The 25,785-nt window shown below is 36.0% G+C and overlaps 1 protein-coding gene and 1 long non-coding RNA gene across 5 annotated transcripts in view; one reads left to right on the top strand and one right to left on the bottom strand.

Moving 5' to 3' along the window:
• The first annotated feature begins 3,005 nt into the window (after window positions 1-3,005).
• On the top strand, window positions 3,006-6,994 carry LOC120625212. The gene is made up of 3 exons (XR_005658788.1): window positions 3,006-3,126; window positions 5,522-5,605; window positions 6,447-6,994. It is a non-coding gene; the product is annotated as an uncharacterized LOC120625212 (long non-coding RNA).
• Window positions 6,995-8,400: 1,406 nt separating this feature from the next.
• Window positions 8,401-25,785, bottom strand: part of LOC120624937 — a 114,869-nt gene continuing 97,484 nt past the window's right edge. For 2 of the 4 annotated variants that reach the window (XM_039891765.1, XM_039891769.1), the window contains 12 exons: window positions 21,238-21,507; window positions 20,630-20,946; window positions 18,836-20,410; window positions 18,341-18,557; window positions 17,740-17,883; window positions 17,107-17,260; window positions 16,168-16,309; window positions 15,306-15,425; window positions 14,127-14,328; window positions 12,934-13,068; window positions 11,916-12,134; window positions 8,401-10,910 (listed from right to left, as the gene is read on the bottom strand). In XM_039891765.1, coding sequence (XP_039747699.1) covers window positions 10,793-10,910; window positions 11,916-12,134; window positions 12,934-13,068; window positions 14,127-14,328; window positions 15,306-15,425; window positions 16,168-16,309; window positions 17,107-17,260; window positions 17,740-17,883; window positions 18,341-18,557; window positions 18,836-20,410; window positions 20,630-20,946; window positions 21,238-21,507 — 3,613 coding nt within the window. In that variant the 3' untranslated portion in view covers window positions 8,401-10,792. The remainder of the gene's footprint in view (window positions 10,911-11,915; window positions 12,135-12,933; window positions 13,069-14,126; window positions 14,329-15,305; window positions 15,426-16,167; window positions 16,310-17,106; window positions 17,261-17,739; window positions 17,884-18,340; window positions 18,558-18,835; window positions 20,411-20,629; window positions 20,947-21,237; window positions 21,508-25,785) is intronic. The other 2 variants (XM_039891768.1, XM_039891766.1) reach the window with 2 other exon arrangements.

Here is a 25,785-nt window from a genome sequence, read left to right as displayed (position 1 = left end):
AACTACGCGAAGTTAGAGGTGCGTGCCGGTGACCGAACTCTGTCCCTCCGAAAAGCAGGCCGAAGCCCTTACTACTGAGTTATCACCACTTAGGCAATATAAACTCAGCTAGTTTCAACTTAACGCCGCGCCAATTAGTCAACTTTGTCTATTTAACTCATAAATAAAGTTTACGAAGAGTTCGAGTAATAAGTTGGCAAGCGTTAGAATTCAGGGATTGGAATGAGAACAGTAACTTTTATATCAAAAAATTCAATTTAAAAAAATCACTAAATTTAAATTTGTTCAAATTTTAATCTAAACAATCAAACTTTTCCCGTTTTAATGTTAACAGGGGCTGCGTTTGTTATATGTGCATTGTATCGGAACGATGAATGAATTATTTTCACTCCAATGATCATGTACCTGTAGTATTGAATTTCTAGTATCAGAATAAGTCATAGAATGATCCAGGTTCATCGACACTAGTTCTGAGATATTATTGCGTTGTGGTTACAAATTGCGCGAGCGCAAAAACTGTAATAGATGTTACGAGTAGGTACGTAATATTATTTACTACCTAGTACCTTTTGCTACCTAGTAAGCTTGAAGATCGTCTTAATTAGTGTAGTAGGCACCCACTTTAATAATTATAATCCATACTAGAAACTTTTCTAAAAAAAAATCGCTGTATCGGTACGGTACGGTATACGGTTTTTTAAAGAGCGTTAATTCAAGATTTTTTTGTAATTAACGCACCAGTAACTTTTCGGTGCTATGTGCGTTTCGAATCGTAAGTGCGCTGAGGATTGAACTTACGGTGCGCTGAGGATTGAACTCACGGGAAACTGAAGTCTTACCCACTAAGCTACGAGTGATATGACCGCTTACGAACAGTTATAATATACCAGTCTACAATTTCGAGTGTAGCGTTCTCAACAATTACTGGTTGGAGCGGAACATGAGCGTTAACATATCTAATAACCATCGTCTTGCTCATATTCATTCGTAGGCCCTTTTGTGAAACTCTGACGAGGTCACTGAGCATTATATTAAGATCGCCTAGAGTTTTTGCCATCACGACTACATCATCAGCAAAACGAGGTTTAGTGCACTGCACGCCGTTAATATCGATCGTAAGTTCATTTAAATCCAGAATCTTAAAGAGGCCTTCCAAAGCTCCAATGCCGCGGTAAATAGCTTCGGGGAGATGACATTACCCTGTCGTACTCCCTACTGCAACAGGATTGCGTATTCTGTAAACAGACTGTCCAAGTAATCGATTTCGAGTCAAAATTCAAAATACATTTATTTCAAGTCTGTCTGTTTGTACCAACGTTTGTACCAACTCATAATAATAGGCTTTTACAGTCCACGGCTGGGCTAAAGACGTCTCCCAACTGGAGGATTTGCCAAATAATAAGAACTCTGGGCACATGGGTTAATGAACGCAGTAGATGAGTATCCGCACTGAGAACGTTGCTACCCGTTCATAGTTATATTTTATAAGTCGCCTCGTACGAATCTACTGGAATGTAGAGACTTGCAGAAGACTCTAACATATATATTTCTTATATTAATCTAAACGCAGCCAAAGTTTCTACAGAATCAAATGCTTTATCTACGAATTCCAGAGGCGGTCAAAAGGAATACAAGCAATTATAGTCATTTTTTTCAAACTTGCTTTATATTTTTTTTACTCATTAATTTAATAATTAAACTTAAAATGTTATGAAAATATAGATTTAAAAATATTCAATATAGAAGTCATTAATATATGGAAACATATGTGTAGAAACCTCTTTGCAGTATGCTTTGAACTTAATAGGTCCTAAACATAAAAGAAACATACATACATGAGGTGAAGTTATTACTTATTCTTTTAGCGCATGTATTTTTCCACAAAAAAGTAATGAAAAGATTATTAACTTAATAAAACAACTTAAAAAAAAAAGATTGTAAGCAGGTACCCATCTATTGAAGTTTTGGAATATAGATTGACAAACACGTTCCGATTTACGATTGTCAATCGGTGAGAGGCGGCGCCGACCGGTCCGTGCACCTTGTTTTTGTTAAGGGCTACGATCATTTTATTATATCTACCTCATTCGCCCGCTATAAGTTGTTTACCCACCTTATTTATAGACTGAGAGCTATTGACTAAAGTATTTAATGGATCATCGATAAAAATTAGATAGATAGATAGATAAATTGAGATATAAAGATATTGGAAACAGAAATACAAGAAAAATAAAAATGCGCAAAGGCGGCCTTTTTCGCTTTAAGCGATCTCCTCCAGACAACCCTTCATGAAAGAAGAAAATAAATGATTGATAGACTAGGGGCTCTGCGTACAAATAATTTCCGAAGACTCGATCAACGAATAATTCAGCTTCGTAAACTTACGAAGGACAGACTCTTCCACAGACCACGAATAAGACCTACGTCGTGTTATTCTTATTATGTTGTACACCATAACCTTGTGAGAACTTTTTTTTCCAATATCTCTCGCCGTAATATGTCTATGAAATTAATATTGTTTCATCTAGCCATCGGCAAGAATTACGTACTAATTAGTTACGTGCTAACTTAATATCATGATCATCCTCAGTCTATTAGGTCCCACTGCCCACAGCTTAACACGCGAACCTCTCGTATAGTCGAGAAACAGAACAAATTTCTAAGAGCTTACCCTTTTACTGTGTACTGCGTAGTTCTTATAGGGTGCAGAGTATATTAATAAAATAAATAAAATACTAGATTTTATTACAATTAATTAGGTATTTGTAAAAGTTTATCATCAATAAACAATTAATTCAAAGGTACCTAATCCTAAGAATTATCTTTTACAATGCTTTTCTTTTTGCTACTTTTAAAAGCAGACACAAATGTAAAACTAGACCGTTGCAGCACTGTGAAGTTAATAGCATCCTCAAATCCAATTAGCACGCCATCCACATACGTCACGCACATAAATAGTAGGTACCTACCTCTTAGCCTATGCGATCGCGTGATCCCCTCCCTCCGGCATTCAGTTATTGACCCGCCGAGGTTTGGGAGCCGTGCGCGCGCATCGGTCCAGAGCTAGACGCTAGATCTCTAGACCTTTCCTAGCCGCGATGCCGGCTCCCTGCGAATCATGTAAAGGTGAGTCATTTTTGAAATTTGTATTAAGAACATTTTTTTATTGATATAGGCACGAGGTTATTTTATCTTCATCTCTATAACTCAATTTAAAAGGTTACCTTATCTTTATTTTGGTAATTTGAAAGCGATTCCATTTTTAATTGTTAAAAGATAGGTAGGTATATATTTTTTTATTAGATAGATAACAATATAAATTGTAAATACCAAAATATACCTATCTATCTTTTCACCCTTAGTTTGGATCGTTGTTTTTTGTTTTCTCTAAAAATTACGATGTGTGACGCAGTTTTGATACCTTACCTACGTCGCATTTTCTTCTTATTGGTAACATTATTGAACTACTATACCGATGCGTTAACTTGCTATAGAAGTTCATACATAATATATATTATAGGTACATAGGTTGATTACACAACAGGTATTGTTAACTATTTCATTTAATTCCATCTTTGTTCTCTGATACGTAGCACCTTTCACAGAACGAACGAAAACTTTCTACTTTTAAATTATTGATACATTTCATGATCGAGTTTTTCTTTTTGCGGAGAATGCCTAAAACTTTTGGCATTGCGAGATTTAATTTTTTCGCATTATCTATGTGTTGCCTTAAAAATTTCCCACTGTGTATAGCTTTAACTTTCCTCACATTTTCTTAAAGTAGATAAATAAGAAGGTACCTATACGAATGTGTATCTCAAATGCTGTTCACATTTTAGCCCTCAATTATGTTTAACTAAACGATAGCGCCTTTAGACGATTATATAAAAACTAAAAAGACAAATCATAAAATAGCGTAATTCTTTTAAAAGAAGTTCTAAAAGTTTAGTGTTAGATAGTCCTTTCCTAAAGTAAACATGTCCGTTAGGTTATAAACGTGTGTGAAATCGCAGATAGCAAATTAATAGCTAATTTTGTTTTTATTACACTGAACTTTAGCCCTTGACTGCAATCTGACCTGGTGGTCAGTGATGATGCAGTATAAGATGGTATTGGGTTAACGGTAGTCATACCACTCGTTGGTTTCTACGTGAAATCGCACCGCTAATATACAAAAATGTAATTTCTCTACAAAGGAATTGCAGCGAAATTACACTTATAAATTGCTTTAGAATGGGATGAATACTAATATTACTTGAAGCTTACCAAGCACCGTAACTGTTCTTGATTGCTTTGGATTGCCTCGATCCGGCGAAAGCAATCATGCAGTTATTTATCTATTCATCTAATATAACTCTACTCTAGATTCATCTGTGTTACAATTCCATTGTATTACATAGATAGCTAGTTTTAGCCAGCTTCGCTCGCGTTAATGGAAATAGCTTTTTGGGTTGCCGTTTTTAAAAAAATATTTTCGGTCCTTCGCGAACACTGTAGGTACCCACTGTGTACTAAATTTGATCTCTGGCCCGCACCTCAAACTTTAACTGTGAAGGAAAGCTGTGAGATCTCCATAACGATCTCAAAGGCCTGTAAAGTCTTAAACAACTGAATTTGATGAAATTTTGTATAAACTTAGCTTGCGCTCTGGAGATAGATATAGGCTAACAAACCTTTTTTTATTCCGGAAAACAAATCCACGTAATTTAAAGAACAGAAACAACTGCGTATGAAAATATTCTATTATATTGCTTTACCAATAGTCTAAAGTAACAGTATATACTATGTGGTAATTAATGTCTTCGAGCAGATATATTTTCTTTATCGGAACTAGATCATTCCAAGAGAGTCCGGACTTTTGTGTTTCTTTTTATTGCACTTGGTTTTAACTCGGTGATTTTTTTCGTCTGATAACTGTGACCTAATTAATCTGTCCAATGTCTAGTATTAGTTGGTATAAAATAATAAACAAAAAAACTAATTAGTTTGGACATTCAAAGGGGCAATGCTGCCAGCATCTTAGGAACTGTACCTCGCTGCGGTGGTTTCGGACGTTTTAGATTTTATTTAGTTTTAAATAGTTTATTTTCGGTTATATTAATAAAACAAGTAATAGTACAGTAATATTGAGTAGAATTTTACTTTTTTGACTGATCTGATAATAAATAAACAAACTGATTAACAAAAATTAAATAATTTAATAGTATGGTGTTTAAGAAGCATCCTGTCTCTAATCTAAGCGCGCGGTGCGGCCATGGTATCAATTTGCTATTTAATTTGATCAGCTGCTTCCAAATTTTTGAATTTCTGAAATTAATGTTTTATTTTTTTATCACTGGTGTAGTAAACTTCAATAATTATTCTTAATATAGCTTACGAGTTCGGATAAATTAAGGAGGCTGTTCGACGGTAAAAATCCGCGCTTGTTTAGTAGTTAACTAGAACTAGATACGATGAGGGGTTTTATGGTTTTTACTTTTATTTTTAACATTTTTCCGCAATTCCTGTTTACTTTCAGACACGTGCGGCAGCGGCACGGCCGCGTGCGGCGCTGGCTGCACTTGCGGCCCTAGCTGCGCGTGCGGCGATGGGAAGCCCTCTGGTAACGTTATCTTGTCTTTTAACACCATTGCGATCATCATCAATAGTATCAACCCATCACCGGCCCAATACCGGGCACGAGTCTCCTCCAACAATGAATCCCTACTAATATTATAAATGTCAATGTAAGTTTGTTGTTACTTTTTATCCCGACATTAAGCACGGTTCATTTGGGAGAGGGGATGAGTGTATGACGATTTTACACCATAACTCCGACAAATTATAACCGATTTAAATAATTATTTTTGTACTATAGAGGTTATAATATGTGTTTAATTTTGCCCAAACTGTGGTTGAAGATAGAGGATAGAACTCCTCAGCGGACAGCAGCAAACCCCTCATTTAAGGCTTAGCGATACTGAATACTTTAAATTTTTTTAGATCTACAACTAAATTTAATGCCACTTCAAAAAACATAATCAAACGCAGTCGCGGGCAACAGCTAGTAATTAATAAATGCTTTAGAAGAATGTTATTAAACATCTCTTATATATTTTAAGGATGTAACATAAACTTTATTATAATTATTAATTATTGATCACTGTAGTTTTTTTTTACATGAATATTTATAAAACAAAAAAAAATGTATTACGTCCATAAGTGCTGTTACTATAGGCTAAATTGAATAAAGATTTGATTTATTGATTGATTGAATGAGACCACTTCCTTGGATGTTGGGGGAGACTAGCTAAGGCTAAATAAGTTAGTTTTTACCGTTGAAACACAACTCCGAACATAAACCAACGAGAAGGACCAGAATCTGATTGCTCCCGTTTGAGCACTTTTTGATATATTTCTGGTTGTACGCCAAAAGAATTTAATGAGTCTTGTGTTTTTTTCAGGGGGCAAGCCTTGCTGCCAAGGAAAGTAGTCTCCAATCTTCTTAGATCTACAACATCTTTTCAACATGCAAATTTACTTAGAACATATTATTTAGATGTTAGTTACATATTATAATTAATGTAAAGTAGAGCTATTTATCGCAAACATTTAACTCAGTAATGGAAATTCTACTTTTTAATATCTATAGGTGTTAGGTCAATGTTGTGTCGTCATCAACATAAATGTTAGATGTTAAGATTACATTTAAAGTATTAAAAATTAATCTTATTAATTACATATTAATATTAATATAATATTAAGTATATTAAAGGCTATGTATTGTTAGGCTAGTTATTTGCTTAAATGCATTTTTAATATATAATTAGTATATAAGTGTAGTATGTAGTTTTATCACATTCAATGGATTAAAACGCTTCTTCGAAAGAGAATATTTAGTACTGTAATACTCATTAATATTAAGGTTATGCGCAATGTGTAAGCGCACGCACACACGCATAGTGCTATGTAAGTGTATGATTATGGTTCAATAAAGGTAAACCCAAACCAATGTTTTATTTCTCTGAACTCTCCTCCAGAGTCACGAAGTTTTTTAAGGTACTTGTAGAAGGGTCTTGTTTTCTCTCTTTATAGTACAACCATAATTCGACTTACAAATGGAAATCATTCTCTACCAATCAACCGAAGGTTAAAATTTTATACCAATAAAGTAAATTTAAGTAAAATTAAGCCAATAAACTTCCTTTATCTCATAAGAGAGACTTTAGAGCTTACGCACTCCAGCAAGGCTAGCACGGGCAGGAGAGAAAAATTATATCCCCCGATTAGATCCCCCGACAAGGGATTTAATTAATCCCCGTTTAATTAATACACATATATTATTTGGATATTATTTCCACTTCGGCGCCAGTGCTCTGAGAGTTGGTAAAGCTGTGCGAGACGATAAATTTTTATCCTTTTCCCGGGGAGATAATTGTCTCCTGCCCATTCTAGCCGTGCCGGCTGCAATACGGCTTGATAGGCTATTATCTACACAAGTTAGTTATAATAAACGGACCTAAAGGCTAAACATGCTGTCAGCATGCAGGGGGTTGACACCGCCCATTTCCTAACTCCGTCTGGTATTGAAAATTCTCTACCAGCAAAGATCACCCGAGTAACTCGTGATCCTTAGTTGAACTAAATACTAGACCAACGAGGCAGTTGAATGAATTGTTTTAGACAAATATAATAAAAATATCCGCGCGGAATTCAGAACTTTACCTACTCTGAGCATCGAAAAAAGTCACACTAATTTGGCGACACAGATGTGCACACTGTAGCCTTACAAGATTTGTTCGCTCGCAATCGATGAGTCGTTTTCGAGTTAGGATATAATTGAACATCAGAGTAAAATAGATCTTATTAGTATTAAGTTAAAGCTCAAATTTTCTACAATCCTGGGCATTTGACAGAAAGTTTGTCAAACAACAATCAGAAGTACAGGATTTGCAAATTTTAACGGAGTGAAGTCCATTTTACTTTATAAATAAATACCATCTATACGATACTGAGATGACTGATTGCCGGTGAAAGTTTAACAGTCGATTGGCGCAGTGGGCAGCGACCCTGCTTTCTAAGTCTATGGCTGTGGGTTCGATTCCCACAACTGGAACATGTATGTTTTCAGTGACTGGTCTGTATATTATAAGTATTTATTTATATTATTCATAACAATATTCATCAGTCATCTTAGTGCCCATAACACAACCTACGCTTACTAGATGGCGATGTGTGTATTATCGTAGAATATTTATTTATTTATTTTTAATATCACTAGCTTTAACGGATGGGCGGCGCGGTGCACTACGGCCTTACCCCTCTAGAAGATACCCGTGCTCTTTAGTGGGCCGGTAAATGGGTTGATAAAGATAATGATGACTTTCGTAATAATTTGAAGAAATAAAACCTCATGCATACATCAAAAAAAAACTTTATTTTTACGACTATTTGTATATACGGTTATGATTATCATGGAAGCAACGTATGGGACTTCACTTACGCTAGATAATATTATAATAATATAGGAATTTATATATTAAGCGATAATACAAAAATATTTGCCACCTACGTTAACATAGTACTTATAAAATAAAATGAAACATGAGAAATATCTTCACAGCATATGTTACCTAAAAATACGCACTTTAGTCTTTATAAAAAAAAAACTCAAAAACATTATTATGTAAACCCATTTAAGTCCAGATAAATGGGCTCTAGAGGTCAATGTTGCCGTGCAAAAATAACTTATTTCTACCACTACTACGTCTATGCCATAAGAGACTGCATTTGCCGCGGCAAAAGCCACAAACTGTAAGCGCAAAACAAATTTCAAAAACACTATCAATTTAAAAACTATTGTTATTCCTGAGAAGTAGATAGGCTAGTCAGAAGGAAGTTAATAGTACTATAGAAAATATTAAATATCTTCGGCTATGTAACTACTTTACATATCTAGACTTTAAGTCATTTTTAGTTAACAAAATCAATGAACAAATCCTTCGACTTCTCTGTAATCGACTTTTTTACAACAAAAATTTAAAATATCCTACAAGAATTAAGGTAAGTACCTTATGAACAAATGTAGAAGTGTTAATATAATTTAAAATAGATAATGGATGTCATTTAATTTAAATGATCCAAGAACCTAACATTTAAAAATATATTTCTTCATTTACATCTAACAGTTTTTTACCATTTGCTCCATAAAACATAAGTGTTCTTCGTATATCATATTTTCAAATTAATTGTGTAAATAGTTTTCTTGATGTGTTTGTATATTAATACATGTGATTATTATAATATAAGTAGTAAGTATATATAATAAAAGAGTAAATCTAATAATTAGAATATACCATTAATAAAATAATTTTTTATAGTTATCAAAATATAACAGTTAGTATTTTAACAAACATTTCAAGAAGGCGAATTGCCTTGAATAAAATCTGTTCAGTATAAACGTATTATATGCATTTTCATTCTCTATACAGACCCATTTTTGCTATGACATTTAACCCATAGCAACTGTGACTGCAACTCAAAACGTAAACTCGACAATTGTTTCTGAACGAACCTAGGTGTCAAATTAATATTGCGAGTAGTTTCGTTTTAAATGTCATAGGGAAATTCGACCTTGTATATAACAATAAGTCAACTTCTTATTACATAGAATTTCAACACACTTACTTATCTACAAGAATAAAAATATATTAATATTGATTAACATTAAATACGACATTACCAGACTGTAGCAAATGCACTTCGTTTTCAATTCCACGTGATACAAAAAAGGACTAATAAGAAGATTATTTTTTATTATGGCAACACAAAAAATACTAGGTATAAAACCGATGAATATGTCTGAAAAGTGATAGGCAGTTATAGCCCTCAAAGGTCACAAAATGATAAAACAAATGTTTGGAATTTGACTGTGTTGGGTAAATAATAACTATAAAAAATAGGTTCAACTTTATACATAAACATAAAGTAGTTCCAAATGACAAAAATTGACATTATACAAATATATTAAATTATTTGACTTCATATTTAATAAAGTAAAAAAAAATCTAAATCTTTATTAAGACGCATAACAACAACACTGCGATAAAATGAACTGCATTTTTAATCACTGAGTATTCACAACTCGATCATTAACTGCCATATTAGATGGCAGGCATTAAAGACACATACAATGAACCAAGATCTGTCTCTGTCATATATTTACAAATCCGATCAATTGAGAAAGAGACAAAACATCTATTTCAACGACACTTGAAATAGACTCCAATCTAAAGTATATCAAGAGACACTGCGGAGTGCACTCATAGTTATAATCAAATAAAACGGTTTTAAAATTACAAGATCTCGACCTCATTGCTGAATTATCAAAATATATTGATTTCTTGTACCGCAATATCTTTATTTATATTAGGACAATCGGTCCTAAAAAGACAGCAATAATGTGACGATCCCAATGCTGTTGGGATGTTTAGTTGGCTGACACTATTCCACTATTGATTAATATACGCAATTTAAGCGGAAATTGTATAAATTGAAACAAAATCGCACTGGATCTACAATGCCCACGGTTTTGTACATACCGGTAGATGTACAAAAGCACAATAACTTACTTTTCTAGAATGCATCAACAAAAAACGCTTTTGTCGACAAAATAAAAAAAACTTGGTCAGACTAAAGCTTATTTTATTAAAGCATTCAAAAGAATAAAAATATAACATATGTATGGTTTTTATTTTGCAATATGGCAACCCTTAATAGTATTATTGGCGGGAATATAAATTTGTAACCTCTACGACACCGGTTCTTCTTCAGTGCCCTCTTCGGAGTCATACACTGGTGCGCCATTTTTCATTTGAATTACCGATTTCTTTCTGTGTCTATTCTCTTTTAAGTCCTTTTCTATGTTTCTGGAATAGACAAAATTTCATATAGATAGCAGCTTTCCGCGACTTAGGTTGTGTTTCTTGCGGTTAATTTTTATTTTCGAGTTAACCGTCATTTTTCCCGGCCTAAAAAGTATTCCTCTTCGTTCCTCAGAAAGCAATAAGACACTCATTGGACCGCATAGTATTATTTTTACAAATACTCCTAATTTTGGCGGAAATATAGCAAATTAAGTCTTATTTTCTATTGGATACAAAATATGTTCAATTATTAAGTAACATTAGAGAAGTGAAGTGGTAAGTACTAATCTCTTTATCCCTTCTCTTCTATTTAACAGAAGGCCTATTCCGGGTATAGGGAACGTTGATAATCTGCTGTCCATAATTGTTAAGGCGATGATGATGAAGTTTATGATTGTACTAGGAAACGTCATAAAGATGAATGAGTAATTAGGAAAACGTGAGGACTAGAGTTAGTTTTCAAAAAAGGTTTATTTTTCTACTACAAGTTAGCCCTTGACTGCAATCTCACCTGGTGGTAAATGATGATGCAGTCTAAGATAACCTGATAGGGAGTATAATTCCAAGTCATACCTAGTCATTGGTAAACGCGACATCGCACCGGAACACTAAATCGCTTAGCGGCACGTCTTTGTCTGTAGGGTGGTAACCAGCCACGGCTAAAGCCTCCCACCAGACCAGACCAGAGAAAATTGAGAAATAATAAATTCCCAAATCCCCTGCCGGGAAACGAACCTGGGACCTCCACTAAATTCACTGTGCTCACCGTTGCCAGGGAGATGGCAAGAAAGAGCCTACCGGTGATACTAGAGCTGGCAGTTGTCTTGGCCAAATAATTAGTTTGGCTATTCAAAGAGGCAATGCTGCCAGCATCTTAAGCACTATGCCTCGCTGCGTTATTTATTTAATTTTATTTGTGTACATAGATTATTTTAGGTATTATCGTTTATAAATATTTGAATATCATACATTATTGAAAGTAATTACCTAAGAAAAAGAAAATCTTACCTAGCACTTATCAGAGGATGCAAAGCACTCTTTAAACTGGCGAAGATGTACGGATGCAAGCGTTCCTGACCACTGAGTAGTTCTTGCGCAGCTGTCAGTGGATCTACCAGGCTTTCCGCTAGCGGTCCAGACAGAGATTCCTTCAGCTGGCCTTCAAGAGTGACGTCTATTGTACTACCACAGGGTTCCGAGGCCGAGCGATTTAAGAGTTCAGGTTTACTGAAATACAAGACAGTGGGTATTGTTGCAAATTTTTACAATAAGTGTAAGTAGCATAACAATATCCTTTAGCTTTTTACCCAATTGAAATAACTTTGTGGTTCAAGCATATAAACCACGTTCAAAAAACCTCTTCTTAGAGATATAGCAGAATCAATAAGTCTTCTAACCTAACCAAGTTAGAACATGAATATTGGACGTGTATTCTGCGACACAAAAATAATAAAATATGTAATTAATCGTCAAAAACGTTGGCCGAAAATTAGGGCTAGCATACGTGCCACACGATAATTATTTGCACCCGTTACTCGTATTTTTTTATAGAAATAGACGAGTTGATGGGTAGAGAACATTTTCTTGTTGCGCACGTGCTAACCCTACATGCGTCATATTTGTAGTTGGGTTTAACGTTAGGTTTTTCCGAAAAACTTAAGAATTTAATTCGAAAATGTTCCACAGTTCCCAATTTTCATCTACTTTGGAATCATCTAAGTTTTTAAGCAAATACTCCATTTTTCCAGTAACTATCTTGACCTTTCCTGCAGTTTTTACTTATCATACGCCCCTTTGCAATCGTCGTAAGTAAAGCAAACCCTCGAGTTTCTAGAAGTTTCTAGAGCTCAAGATCTTACATTTATTACACACAATAATCTTTCCTACTTCGTCAGAAAAATCAATGTTATTTCAATTGTTTCATTCAACCATCGTTGACTGTTGACTTAAGTTGACTGCCAAATTTAGTAGAGCAATAATTATAAGGTGTGTAAAGTGCTACTTATCGAGTAACGTTGCTCCTTACCTTTCATCAGTGTCAGTGGGTGGTGATTCAGGTGCATGGTGCCCGAAATGTGGAAGTGCTCTCGACCAGCCGAAAGCTTCTAGAGAACGCGCTCGGACGTATATGAATGGCCGGATTATACGGATGTTGTGTTCTCTGGAAGCAAAATATTCGATCTTTATGTCAAACCCTAGGAGGGCTTTATTAAAAAACCTGACTTACCATCGGAATAGCTACCCAGTCAGTTAAAGTGCGATAAAACGCTGTTTACTCAAACGGTATGCCCCGTTTATTATCAATACCCTAGAAATAATACAGTTAAAAGAGGGATTGTAAGCCAAATAAGTACGTTCAAAATGTGAGGGTGCGACCAGATGGTCCAAAAACTATTCCATAATCCACGGTGCTGAGCATCAGCGATGGTTAGAAATACTAAAAAGTTTAAACGTCAGGATCAGTTTCGGTTCGTATTGTGTAAGACAACATTATTAAATATTGGATAGAAGCAGGCGTTACTTAGCAGAATTCCGTTATCTAGGAATTATGAAAACTAAGCTACTCCGCGAAAAGCAGGAGAATCTGTATGGTGTAATTTACTCCACACCAAACAGAGCAATGTACTCTCAAATGTAACGTAATGTTCGGAAATATAATGTTGAGAGTATGAAGAAAGATTATAATATTCTTGGGTTTCTGCCAAGAAATAAACCATCACCTGTCTAGAACCGCTATCCACCTTCGTTACTCGTACAACATGATAAGCGATAAAGCACACAAATCCACATTGGAGCAGCGTAGAGGGTTATTTGTTGTTCTCCTACGATAGGAGTCTAGGCAAAGGTTTCCTCATACAGATGATACGAAATTGTAAAGCGACAGTTATTTCGATGATATGTTTTTTAATTTGAAAACTTAAACGAAGATGTCTAGCCTGTCGTCTTAAGTAGTAGCAGAGCTTTATGTGTCATTGTTCGTCAGGGAAACTACTAGCGCCATGCTTATTTCTGCCGCCAAGCAGCCTGTGTTTTTTAAATTCCACCCTCAGATGGATGGACATAGCGCGGCACTTTGTAAGACGTATTTCTTGAATGCGAAGTCCCTGCGAAGTGTTGTATAGGCGAAGGTTTTTAGATGTTAAGCATCAGGTGGGCCATCTGCTTGGTGCGTAAATACAATTTAAAATAAAATCTGGGCACTTGGCAATTGAACCTTACCTTACTCTATAGTGTGCCTTAATGCTTCTCAAAGCGCCGCCATACAATGCACTAGCTAGGAACGCTTTCGCAGCATGGTCCAAGTTTTGGGCCACTGCAGCGACCCCATAACCATGTGCAGCCGCCGCGTTGTACATCCGACGTCGGACCGCATGCGTTGACCACCGGTGGAGCTCGGGGCTTTTGGATGCACTGTTTTGTCCTAGAAATATATGCATAATAGATATTTAAATTTAAATTTCAAAATAGAATACGTATATCAACTACAGCTTACGACCTTGGCGCAGTGGTGTGTGCTGTGGTTTCACAAGGAGGTTTTATAACTGCCACGTTGGTCTAGACCAACTGGTTAGCATGTTGGAGAGCAGTTCATAAGGTCCTGGATTGGATCTCCGGGTCGGACCAGTGAATAATATTGGGTGTTCAAACAACCCAAGATTTGAAATTGGCGGTTATGCACCCCCGTGCCTCCGAAAGCAAATAAGCTATTCTGCACCTGATCTTCTTCCAGTAGTCTCGGAGCTTCCGAATCATTGGACTTCAAGAGTGAGGGAATAGAGAGTGCACCTGTGTTTGTGCACTACAATATTTCACGCGTAGTTGAAAACTCTTTGGAGACTGACCATCGTGCCGAAATCGGTCAGGGAAACTGTTTTTAAAATGGAAGTCCTAGGTTTAAGCCCCGGTAGGGCAAATTTGGTTGATTAGCCGTGGCTAGTATCACCCTACCGATACAGACATACTGTCCAGTGACAGGCGACCACGATGTGTAAGATGACAGCGTTCCGGTACGATGTCGCGTAGATTTCTGCTTACCCCTAGCAGGTTAGCCCGATACCATCTTAGATTGCATCAGTACTTACCATCTAGAAGGCATTAGTAGGTCGAATACCGTCGGTAGGTAGTCAACCGCAAATGTCTTCTAGCCCTAGGGCTCAGCTACAGAGCTTTGCGCACGCCTCCATCAACCGGTGACGTTATTACAACCCTTCTTGTGGCTATCAGTTACGCTTCTACCGAAATAAAGAGTCTTCAAAGAGCATTCATTGATATTGCGTATTGAGATTACATTTACATTGCGTTACAGTGTACCTGTATTTCTATTAACGCTCAGATATCACGAGGAGAACATGATATTCAGAAAAAAAGCGAATTCTATATTAGACCTCATATACTTACTTTTGATCTCATCGTGGTTCAATTTGTCTTGATATATAAACTTGACACCGAGCGACCTGCAATACGCCATCACGTGTAGCGGGTCTACATCAGTCTGGGGCTCATGGATAAAGACTGCGCCTAGAAATAAAATCACCATTGTCATCATTATCAACCCATACCAGCCAATTACAGAGTACGGATCTCCTCTCAAAATGAGAAGAATTTAGACTGTAGGTACCACACTGACCAAGTGCGCATTACTGGACTTCACACAGCTTTAAGCACATTGTAGGAGACTCTCAGGCATACATGTTTCCTCACGATATTTTAATTCGTCGCCAATAACTAGTATTCTTGAAGAACCCATTATCTCCCCCCACAATAAGAAGGATTAATTGGATTATATATATCTTATAATAAATCTGAATAACTAGCTTGAACCATCTCTCTTTTTTTGTTGGAACCATCGATCTGAACGCGCTTAACTCTGGGTCGCTTGAATTCTTGCATGTCTTATTTGGATACACCAGTTCTGGAGGGAGATTAGGCGAATGCTATTTAACGCTCGGGATCTGCGACGTAGTGTGTCGTAGAAGTGTTAACGGAACAAAAGTTTATGCAGACAAAGTCACGGGGAGTACTTGGCCATTGTGGTAGACTACTTACGGTCTGAATTCTTCTCATTCTAAGAGGAGACCCGTCTTCTGTAGTGCTAATGGAACAAGGAATAGATGCATGAAGACTTTTTCAAACAAACATCGATTGTACGGTAAGTATCGCATCTCATCGAGTACCATAATCATTAAAGATAGGAATCTCCAATTATTAAATCCCATTGTTCTTCAAACGAATTTCATTAAAGTATTAAACCATTTCTTACCAATGCTAAAGTGAATCCCCTTAGACCTGGCATAGAACTGGTATTGATGCATAGTGTGAAGCAGAGCGATAGAGTCGCGGCTACCAGACACACATACCAGAACTTTGTCGCCTGCTCTGATCATGTTGTACTCTTGAATAGTCTGAAATTAATAAAAAAAATCTTGAAAATCTTGTCACAAAGCAAGACTTCAGGAACGAAGTACGTTCAATTTCGAAAATGAAATATCATTAGGACCATTGCTGTCAGGCATTAGTTGAATATAGAACTAATTATATAAATTAACGAGTATTTTATATATAAGATCTAAATTATGTCTTAATTATTCCAAGTCAATCATAGACGTATTATTTACTGTAATGCTATCCTACAAGTGGACTTGAAAAGCTTTTGTATAAAATGTATATTCGATTTTGCTGAAATACTTAATTTGTTTTATAAATATTACAACGTACTTTTCCAAAATATCCATCAAAATACAAAAATCAAGATCAGTCAAAATATTCGTATTTTGTTAGGGATTGGGGATCAGTACAAGTATGACGACATTTTTAATTTTTTTTTGTCTTGGTGAAAAAGCTATAAGGCCGAACCTTGGGCAGGGCGGAGGTTATCTGTGACTTCCCACTCTAAAGCGGGTATACCCAAACTAAAAACCACAACGGCATGTCCCTCTTGTTGTAATTTTTAGACGCCCGGGAAAAGGTATGACGACCCCGGATTTTACTCCTTACCAACTTTTTTAATAAGATTCTTTGCCTCAACAAACTTACTACGAATCCCGAGGTTCTGTGTTCTCATCCTGGAATGGACCATTTGTTTTTGGTTTTTCTGGTAAACCAGCCCAGAGTTTCTTCAAAGAAGCAGGTGAAGCCTTCCTTCATTAACATGTGTAATCAATAGTTAAACTAGAGTCGTTAGTAGGTTAAGTTAATTTACCTCAACAGTAGATTTCCAAACGTCCTTCGGCGGGCAATGCCACTTGCCCTCGTCGTCGAAGGTAAAGTCTGTGAGCGAAGTGTCACTGCAAGCGCTGCTGTCATCGGGCTCCTCTTCCCAGCAGCAGTCAGCCTTGAATCGGCATTCGGACTCACTGAAAATTAAAACAGCAAGCTTTAAGGTATTGTAAGCAATATTCTACACTGTTTAACGAATATTTTTAAAAATTTTAGTCTGTTTTATGTAGATGGAAATTTATATAATCTTATAGGTATTTTATCAGAGACTGAACCTCTATTTCTATTTTATAAGTTTACTTGTTAATAACGCTAGCTTAAGAATTAAGATGGAACTAAATTTTCATTTGATAGTGTTTCGATACTCGAAACGACTCTTTCAAGGCATTTAAATCTAAAACTTAGGAGTGGTTAATATTATAATATCTTAATTTTGATTGGTCAAGGACTTACTTCATTAGCTAATCTGGATAGACAATGGTTGATTACGATAGCTTAAAAAAATAAGTGTTTGAAATTTTTGCACCGGTTGTTTCTGAAACAGTATTTCTTACCTAGTTTTCTCTCCTGGTGTAATTTAAAAGTAACGAATAACGAATGCTTTACTTCTTCTCACCTCCGATCATAGAACTGTTCATCATTAGAAGTTCTCTGTCCATCAGTGCCATATCCACTCGACCTGGAACTGCGGTCAGAACAACTTGATGATGCATTAGAAGATCTGCTAGACCTCTTCGAATCCGTCGCAGACGAAGTGTTTCTGGAATAGAATGTTATTAAAACTTTTGGTCAAAAATTTAATTTAGTTAAAAACTCAATGTTCTTGTTAATAAATAATGCCTATTGTTTCTATAGAAAAGGTAGATTTTTTTTTGGTTTTTTTTTCGAGTTCTCTTAATGTCTGATGAAATGGCATTATTAAAAATATGTCATAAATAGAGGTTCTTTATCTCTTTCTATTCAGTTCGAATGAAATTAGGAACAGATTTATCGTAACAACTATGCTTAAAAACGCAATATTTGACGTACCTTTAATCTTATTTTTCTCATAAAGATAAATTATTCAGAAAGCCAATTCCATTTACAAAATCATGATTGGTTGTCTATATATGTTATTATAGGTATTTCAAAATTGACGTAAACCTACTAAGGCGGGAAGAGCCGGGTCGCGAAATAGGAATATTTTATTATATTATCGAACATCCAAAAACATTTACCGGTTCTGTCGCTCATCGTCTGGTATTTGGAACACAACTCTCCCAGGATCAGTGTCACTGAATGTCTTATAAGATTTGGTCTGATCAACAGAGCAGACCGGGACACCTTCGATGATGTCCGGCACTTCGCTCTTCTCATGCCTCTGGCACATACGTAGTCTGCCTTGCAGCTTCCGTACTTTGTTTGTCGTTGGATCTGAAGAAGTTCGCCATTTTACTGCAATTGTTCGTTATGACGAAAAAAAAACATAAAAAGAAAGAACGTAATTTAAAACCCGCTTTTAAAACCTGAATTAACTAAAAAAGTTTGTTATAAAGGTACTTTATCTTATTTAACATAATATATTTCTAACATTTGATTCGCTATATTGTTTAGATTTAAATGTAATACTTATCTTAACCTAATATATTAGAACTTTTACCTAGTCCAAAAAAATTAAACCGTTCATTAAATATATTTCCTTTATTAAATTGGAAGAAATGTGAAATGCTCACCATAATCTAAATAGGAGTCGTTGTCAGTAAAATTCATGTTTATACCACTGTCCTGAGAGCTGACCGAAGTATTTTGGCACCAAGTTTTCTTAATACAACAGTGTCTACAAATTATATCTGTGCAACTAACTTCGTCATCAGACAACTTGTTTGAGCTTAGAGATTTGGGGAGCACTGGAGAATTTTGGTTAGTGGATACTACTTGAATTATCGTATCCGGGGTGGATGTTTCACTGGAGTTAAAGGATATACTATTAGGACCAGATGCTTCGTGTAAAGGAGTGCATTGTGCTGATTTGGGCGATTGTGTACTCGGAGATCTCTTAAATGAACGATTTTCTTCCTCATCGTATTGAGTATGGAAAACGGGACTAGTCGGGCATTTCTTCAAATGCTGCGAAGTATCCAACCTATTCAAGTCCAAACCCAATTCCGGACCAGATCCGATTCGTTTTCTTACAGGTTGAGGAGGAGAACTTCTTCTTGAACCCGCCCCTGTGAGTTCAGGAGAAATCATTTCATCAACTCTGTTCACCATCTCTCGAATTTCATGTTTAACCTCCGAAGCCATTTCTTTAGACACGCCCATTAAATATTCTGCGACATCTATGACTGATACAGAATTTCTGTCGCTCTGACTAGATAATGACGTCATGCTTAAATTTGCCTGTTCAATAGAATCGGAATTCTCTAAAATATCGTCTACTTTGGATATCACTTCACGAATTTCTGATTTAATCTCAGTTGCTATTTCTTTAGTCATTTCTTTGACGTATGCTTGAAGGTCCTCTGAAGTGTGTGACGTGACTGAAGGGGTTGGCGATGCTCTACCTACTTGGCTACAATCCGAAATCGAAGTACTGCTTTGTGTACTGTATGAATTTTTTTTATTTGGTGACATAATTACATCGTCCAGTGATGGCAGGTCAGTTTGACTTCCACAATGACAAAAACTGCCTACTTTTTCAGTGTTATTTGGGCTAGCCTCCTTGAGTCCAAGATTCATTCTTGCTTGAGCACTCAGCGGTACCTGTGGTAAATCTGATCCTAAAGAGTAGCATCGTGATCTCATAAGTGTTTTTGTATTTTGAGGAACTATACGCAAAGGAGATACAGATTCCCCTACTGCAAATTGCACGGGGCGAGGTGACACTTCAACAGCATCCTCTTTTGTGGTTTCTCTTAAACTAGATTCTCTTGAAAAGAACTTTTGCCTTTGATTCAATCTGAATAAGTGACAATCATCAATAGCAGATAGGCTAAAATGTCTTGAGGAAAATCCTAATATAGGAGATGAGGTATTGGAGGACCTTGATACATTATTTAGACTTTTTCTTGCTCCTGTATAACCGGACGGATCAAATGGCACAATATGTTTCACATTAGCAGATTTGCCCAATAGAAGGTCGTGTGCTTCCTTTGGCAACATAAACCACCGCAAATAATCTATTTTCGGATTGAAACCGAACTCGGGTTCCACTGTTGAACATTTCATTGCCAATTTTCTAGCTCTATTAAACAAATTCCTGGCCGTTTGCAAACATTCCGTGTATGTGTGCGGAAATATTCCTGGACCTGTAAATAGTAGAATGGGTCATACTTACTTTCAATGAAGAGAATATCAATAATAGTTTGTAGTGGTAAAAAAAATATCTGGATTAATCTGTACTAAATTGAAATCCATTAAAATAATGGCATTCAATTCAAATGATAAAAAGAAAAAACTACTTTTCAACGTGTCAAATTAGTTTACTACTAAATTATTACTGTTGTCTAAAGAGATAATATTCTTACCTGATATTCGCCTCTCATGTGAGGTTATTTGACCATCATTAAATCTCAAGGAATACAAAGATTTCTTATCTCTAAGAACTGAGCATGCATGGTGTTTCCATTGGCCTGTTTCGGAATTCACAACATACTGTGGTAATATTTTCCAGCCTTCCGTAGCTACCATTTTGAGTGCTTCTAATACAAATGCCAATTCATTTTCTGACATAAAGAAAGGGAGGGACACTCTACAGAAGCCAGGCCTAAGGTGCTCATTGTGTATTGGTATTTCTGGAGACCTTACAACACTCAATTTACGAACTCGTGCTATTTCTTTTTGTCTGAAATAAGATAATAAATTCAACAAAAATAATATCGTCTTCGAAAACCATTATTAAAGTCACAAGATATATAATTCAGAATCGAGAAAAGTGCTTTCTATTTTCTTAAAAAAATACTGATCTGAATTTAAATATTAAACCAACAGCGTGGAACGAGCGAGTTATTTTTTATTTCAGAGAAACTTTTGTACATGACGTGAGATGGTTCTAGTAACCACAGTTGAACCTATTAACCTTCTGGGATTTTTTTTTTATTTATAGTATTAGTTTTCTGTTATACAATGTACTCACGCTTCCACATCCAACAGTTTCTCGTACTCCTTAAGAAGCTTCTCATCAATTCCAAGTATATCAGCTCCATAGCTCATATTGCTGTTCAGTCCACCTCTCGCTTGTATTCCGAAGACGTCATTGAGCACAGCACAGACGAAGTTGTGGTGCAGGAAGGTTCCCCTTGGATGTTTCACCATGAGGGAGAAGATTGGCAATCGTCGCATAGTACGAGATTCACTCCCGAGCAGTATTAACTCAGGAATATTTTTGATATGAGATAAAACTTGTCTGGAATAAGGTAAAAAAAGGTATAGGTAAGTAAATCAGAAATGTAAATTGGTATGATAGCGGGATATGGTTTACGGATGGTCTAGTGGCCAGCCTCTTCACCTACAGATCACAAGGTCCTGGGTTCGATTACAGGTAGTGTAACAAAGCCAACAAGAGGGGCATGCAATGGTGTTTTTAGTTTGGGTACTCCCCCCAATTTAGAGGAGGGAGTCCCACGAAACCTCTGTCCTGCCCAAGGGTCGATGGTAGCTTAACTAGCTCACCAAAAAAGGAGTTAGTGTTTTTCTGTTCAAAATACTCGATGCCAATTTATAAAAAAAGATCCGCCTCCATGCTCCAGAGAGCAGGATAAGCCGTCTGTCCCGGTGATCATCACTAACATGAGATAATAACATTTAAAGCCCACCGATCCGCATTTTTGACACGAACACTATGGCTTAAAACGCTCTGAGAGAGGAGGTCTATGCCCAGCAGTGAGATGTTAATAGGTTAATAATAATACTGATCTGGATAAGAGTAGAGGCCGAGCCGTTTTACATTAGACCCCGATAGCCTTATGTTCAACACAAATACGTCAGCCTCCCTTTTGGGGAGGAACGAGTTTAATCTCAGTTACTCGCATCTAACATAGCGGATTTTTGTGCGTTTTTAATTCTCGCAATTAAATTTCACTTGCTTAAAAGTTAAAGCATCGTGACCAAGCCTGAGAGTCGTCCATCATGTTCTCAAAAGGCGTGTGAAGTCAAATCTGCAATTAGCCGTGGTGGACTACGGCCTAAACCCATCTCATTCTGGGATAAGACCCAAGATTAAATTAATTGATATGGCCATATTACATGGACGATATCCAGTTTAAAATAAAAGCACCTACCTAGTATCTATTTATTACTATTATATATAATACTTATTTTTATCATTTAGAACATAATACGCCACGTGTCTTTTATTAAAAACAATAAACACACTAAAGTTTGTCGCTATCATTTATGTACGTGACAATATAAATACGTCAACGCACGCTGAAGATAAATTGGTCCTATCAGTGTGTATATATTAATCTATACACTATTCATTATCATAGTTATAATTTATAAAAAAAAAATTCAAATAAATAACCAAAGCTAAAGAATAAGCTAGAGGCCCTAAACAGAGTAAAAGTTTTTTTTTGTTTGAACGCCTTTATCTCTAAAGCCAGTTATTATTCAGCTTGCTCTTCATCGCAAAACTTGAAATTTGTGGATTGCGTTTGGTTCGATCGTTGGTTTTACCTAATGTTATTTATATAAACCACACTTAGCCACAGACCGCATTACCTAAATCCCTAGCGACTCATTTAAAAGCTCTGGTTTACTTTCGGGTTTATTTGTCAGTCCAACGCAAACTGCAGTTAAGTTAAGCGGGAAAACCTGTAGTGATATTTACCCGCGAGATTTAAAATAACAGCAATAAATTACCTATAGGTATTGGGTATGAACACTTAACTAATCTCAGTGATATTTTGCATATAAATAGTTTACTGTAGGTCATGGGATACATTTTATCGCCGGAAAACATAGGGTTCCTGGGTATATTTAAAACCTAAATTTGTTTACTTCGTAACTGTAAATCTTATGGGCGATCCGGTTACATCACTCGATTAATTTGCTATTTTTAGTTTCGCGAATGACATCTGTAACCTATCTATAAAAAAAAAAACTACCTAAATCTCCATTTATAACTACTACGAACTCACAAACGAAAACCTTCCGCCATTTGTGTGTAAATTTATTTAAATCGTTTGTTTCAAGACATTAAGGAAGTTGGGATGGCGCCATTTCGAATAAATAATATTATATAAGTAGATACATACCTACATGTAGGATTTTGCGATTCGCGAATACTTTTTACTACGGAAAATTAGACGACAAAAGACAAATTTATGTCAGAATGTTTCGGTCTATTTATCATGTAATGTAAATCGTTCTTTCTATTCCAGTAAAGTTTGTAGGAAACAAAAGTTTCCACCAATCTTTTAAAGTGAAAAAAGAAGTTAATACTTTATTGCACACAAATATAAAATAAGATAGTAAATAAAAGAACAAAAATTCCATGTATCATAGATATGCCATGGCCCATGAGCATACTAATTAAATTATCTTGCAGTTTTATAGTTCGTGTCGCTTGGCAGATCAGAATACAGTTGTCACCCCACCTCTTCCCGGTACTGTCGTACGAGGCGATGAAGGGAATATAACGGAGAATGGACAGCAGCAGCGTCCATTGTGCCACTATTAACATCTACTTCGATCACCAACCTGTCCACCCAGTGATTGTGATTATGGGCTAACCCTCCAATTAGGTGAGGCTTCTACTCCAGCAGTGGACTGTAAAAGGCTTTTAATGATGTATCATCATCATTATCAACAGGGCACGGATCTCCTATCAGAAGGGATAGTAGAAGGGGCCGTAGTCCACCACGCTTGTCAACACGTAGACTTCACACGCCTTTAAGAAAATCAAGGAGATATCTCAGGCATGCAAGTCTCCTAACGATGTTATCTTTCAACGTGAATGCAGGTGGTATTTAATTGTTTAAATTAAAAATGCATATAAGAGCGTGCTGGAGATACAACTCAGTATCTTAGACAGGGAGGCCGAAGCTCAAACTGCTTGGCTATCACGGCTATACTTGATGATATATTATTACAAATAATACATAAAAATAAGTACCTACATAAAAATACATATCTCAAATATTACTTAATAATATAGAACCCATTATTTCAAAACCAATAGCAACACAGTCGGGCAGATGTGCAAAGAGTCAATTTTAAGACCTCGCATCGCTCGGCCAATAAAGTGATACTTCAGATAATGAAAGGATACGAAACACGGAGACGATCTTAATAATCGATTCAACGCTCAGACAACTAGGCGGCGGTGCAGGAAATGGGAACAGATAAGCAACTGGAAACAGCGTCTAGGAGGCGCGCGCCCTGAATACAGATGGCTCTTTATTTGCTATCGTTTGTTGATACGACTTAAACCTACAGGCTACAAGTACTTTAAACCTCTTGGTTTACACTGGCAAGTTTGTCGAGACTAAGAATATTAACTTTAAAAATTTCAACTGTGTTTAGTTCATTTATTTCTGTTATTTGGCAGTTAAGCAAACGAGACTCGTGAGAATCGGTAGGTAATGCCCTCAGAAACGGTATTCCCCTAGTATACACCGAGTATTCAAGTCCCATACTAAAATATACAAGTTTGAAGTGCAAAGATTTGGAGCATTTGTAGGAACTCTGAGGTTGCTTAAATGTTCATCATTTAAGGAAACGGTGTAGAGTTTTTGTTTAATTTCACTTAAATGCACACTGATTTATGAGGTTTTATATTCTTTTAAATAATCCACGAAAACCAGGAAAATCTGTAGGTATACTCCACGCCAAACATATCTTCCTAAATGGACTCTATAAGAATGTTACGCTTCGACGCCAGAGTATCCGCAGGAGATGTTGATTTTACAATGAATATCTAATTGCTAAGTTAAAGGAATCGTCCAAAGTAACGCCTGCTTATATCTAATTTATTCTTAAATGATATCAAAAATCTTGTCATCCTAATTTAAAAAAGAGATAGCGGAAAATAAATATCAGGTGGCATTATATAGGTAAACTGGAGAATCTTATCGTTTATTGCTTAAAATAAACTTCCGACACCATAACACAGTGACCACGACGATCACGTAACGGCCACGTAATCATTTGCCCGCAATCAAGGCCAATCTCTGGAAGGTTGCCAAATCTCACTTTAGAGAGTATTCCCAACGTTGAATGGAATCTTCTTTGTGTCGGAACTATAAAAGGAATGCGTTTGTGTTTTAAAAGAAAATTATTTGTGAATTTCTCGGTTCTTACAGAATATCTCAGTCTGGCAAATTTTAACTTGACAATTTCTGTAAAACTGTAGTGATAATGACCAGGACACCGTGAGGTATCTCTGCATCGTCTAGAGTCTCTTACAAACTGAATTGTAACGAAAATGCTGCCGTTTTTTCAATCAAAATACCCACCAACTCAATTCATGAACATTGTATTGGTTGTGAATAAAATATAATTGTAATTATTACTTGAAAAACTATTTACTAAATTAAATAATATTAAAAATTTGTAAAAATCTCAAAAGATTAATAAAATACCTGGAAAATATGAATTTATAGTCGTCAAAAGTTAATTTATTTACCATCTTTATAAAATTACTGTAACACTCGTCTGTAAACGGTTTCTATAGCTGTTG

This window comes from Pararge aegeria, chromosome 7 (assembly GCF_905163445.1).
Source record: "Pararge aegeria chromosome 7, ilParAegt1.1, whole genome shotgun sequence".
In the NCBI taxonomy this organism is placed as follows: Eukaryota; Metazoa; Arthropoda; class Insecta; order Lepidoptera; family Nymphalidae; genus Pararge; species Pararge aegeria.
This window is presented reverse-complemented; position numbering and strand designations above follow the sequence as displayed.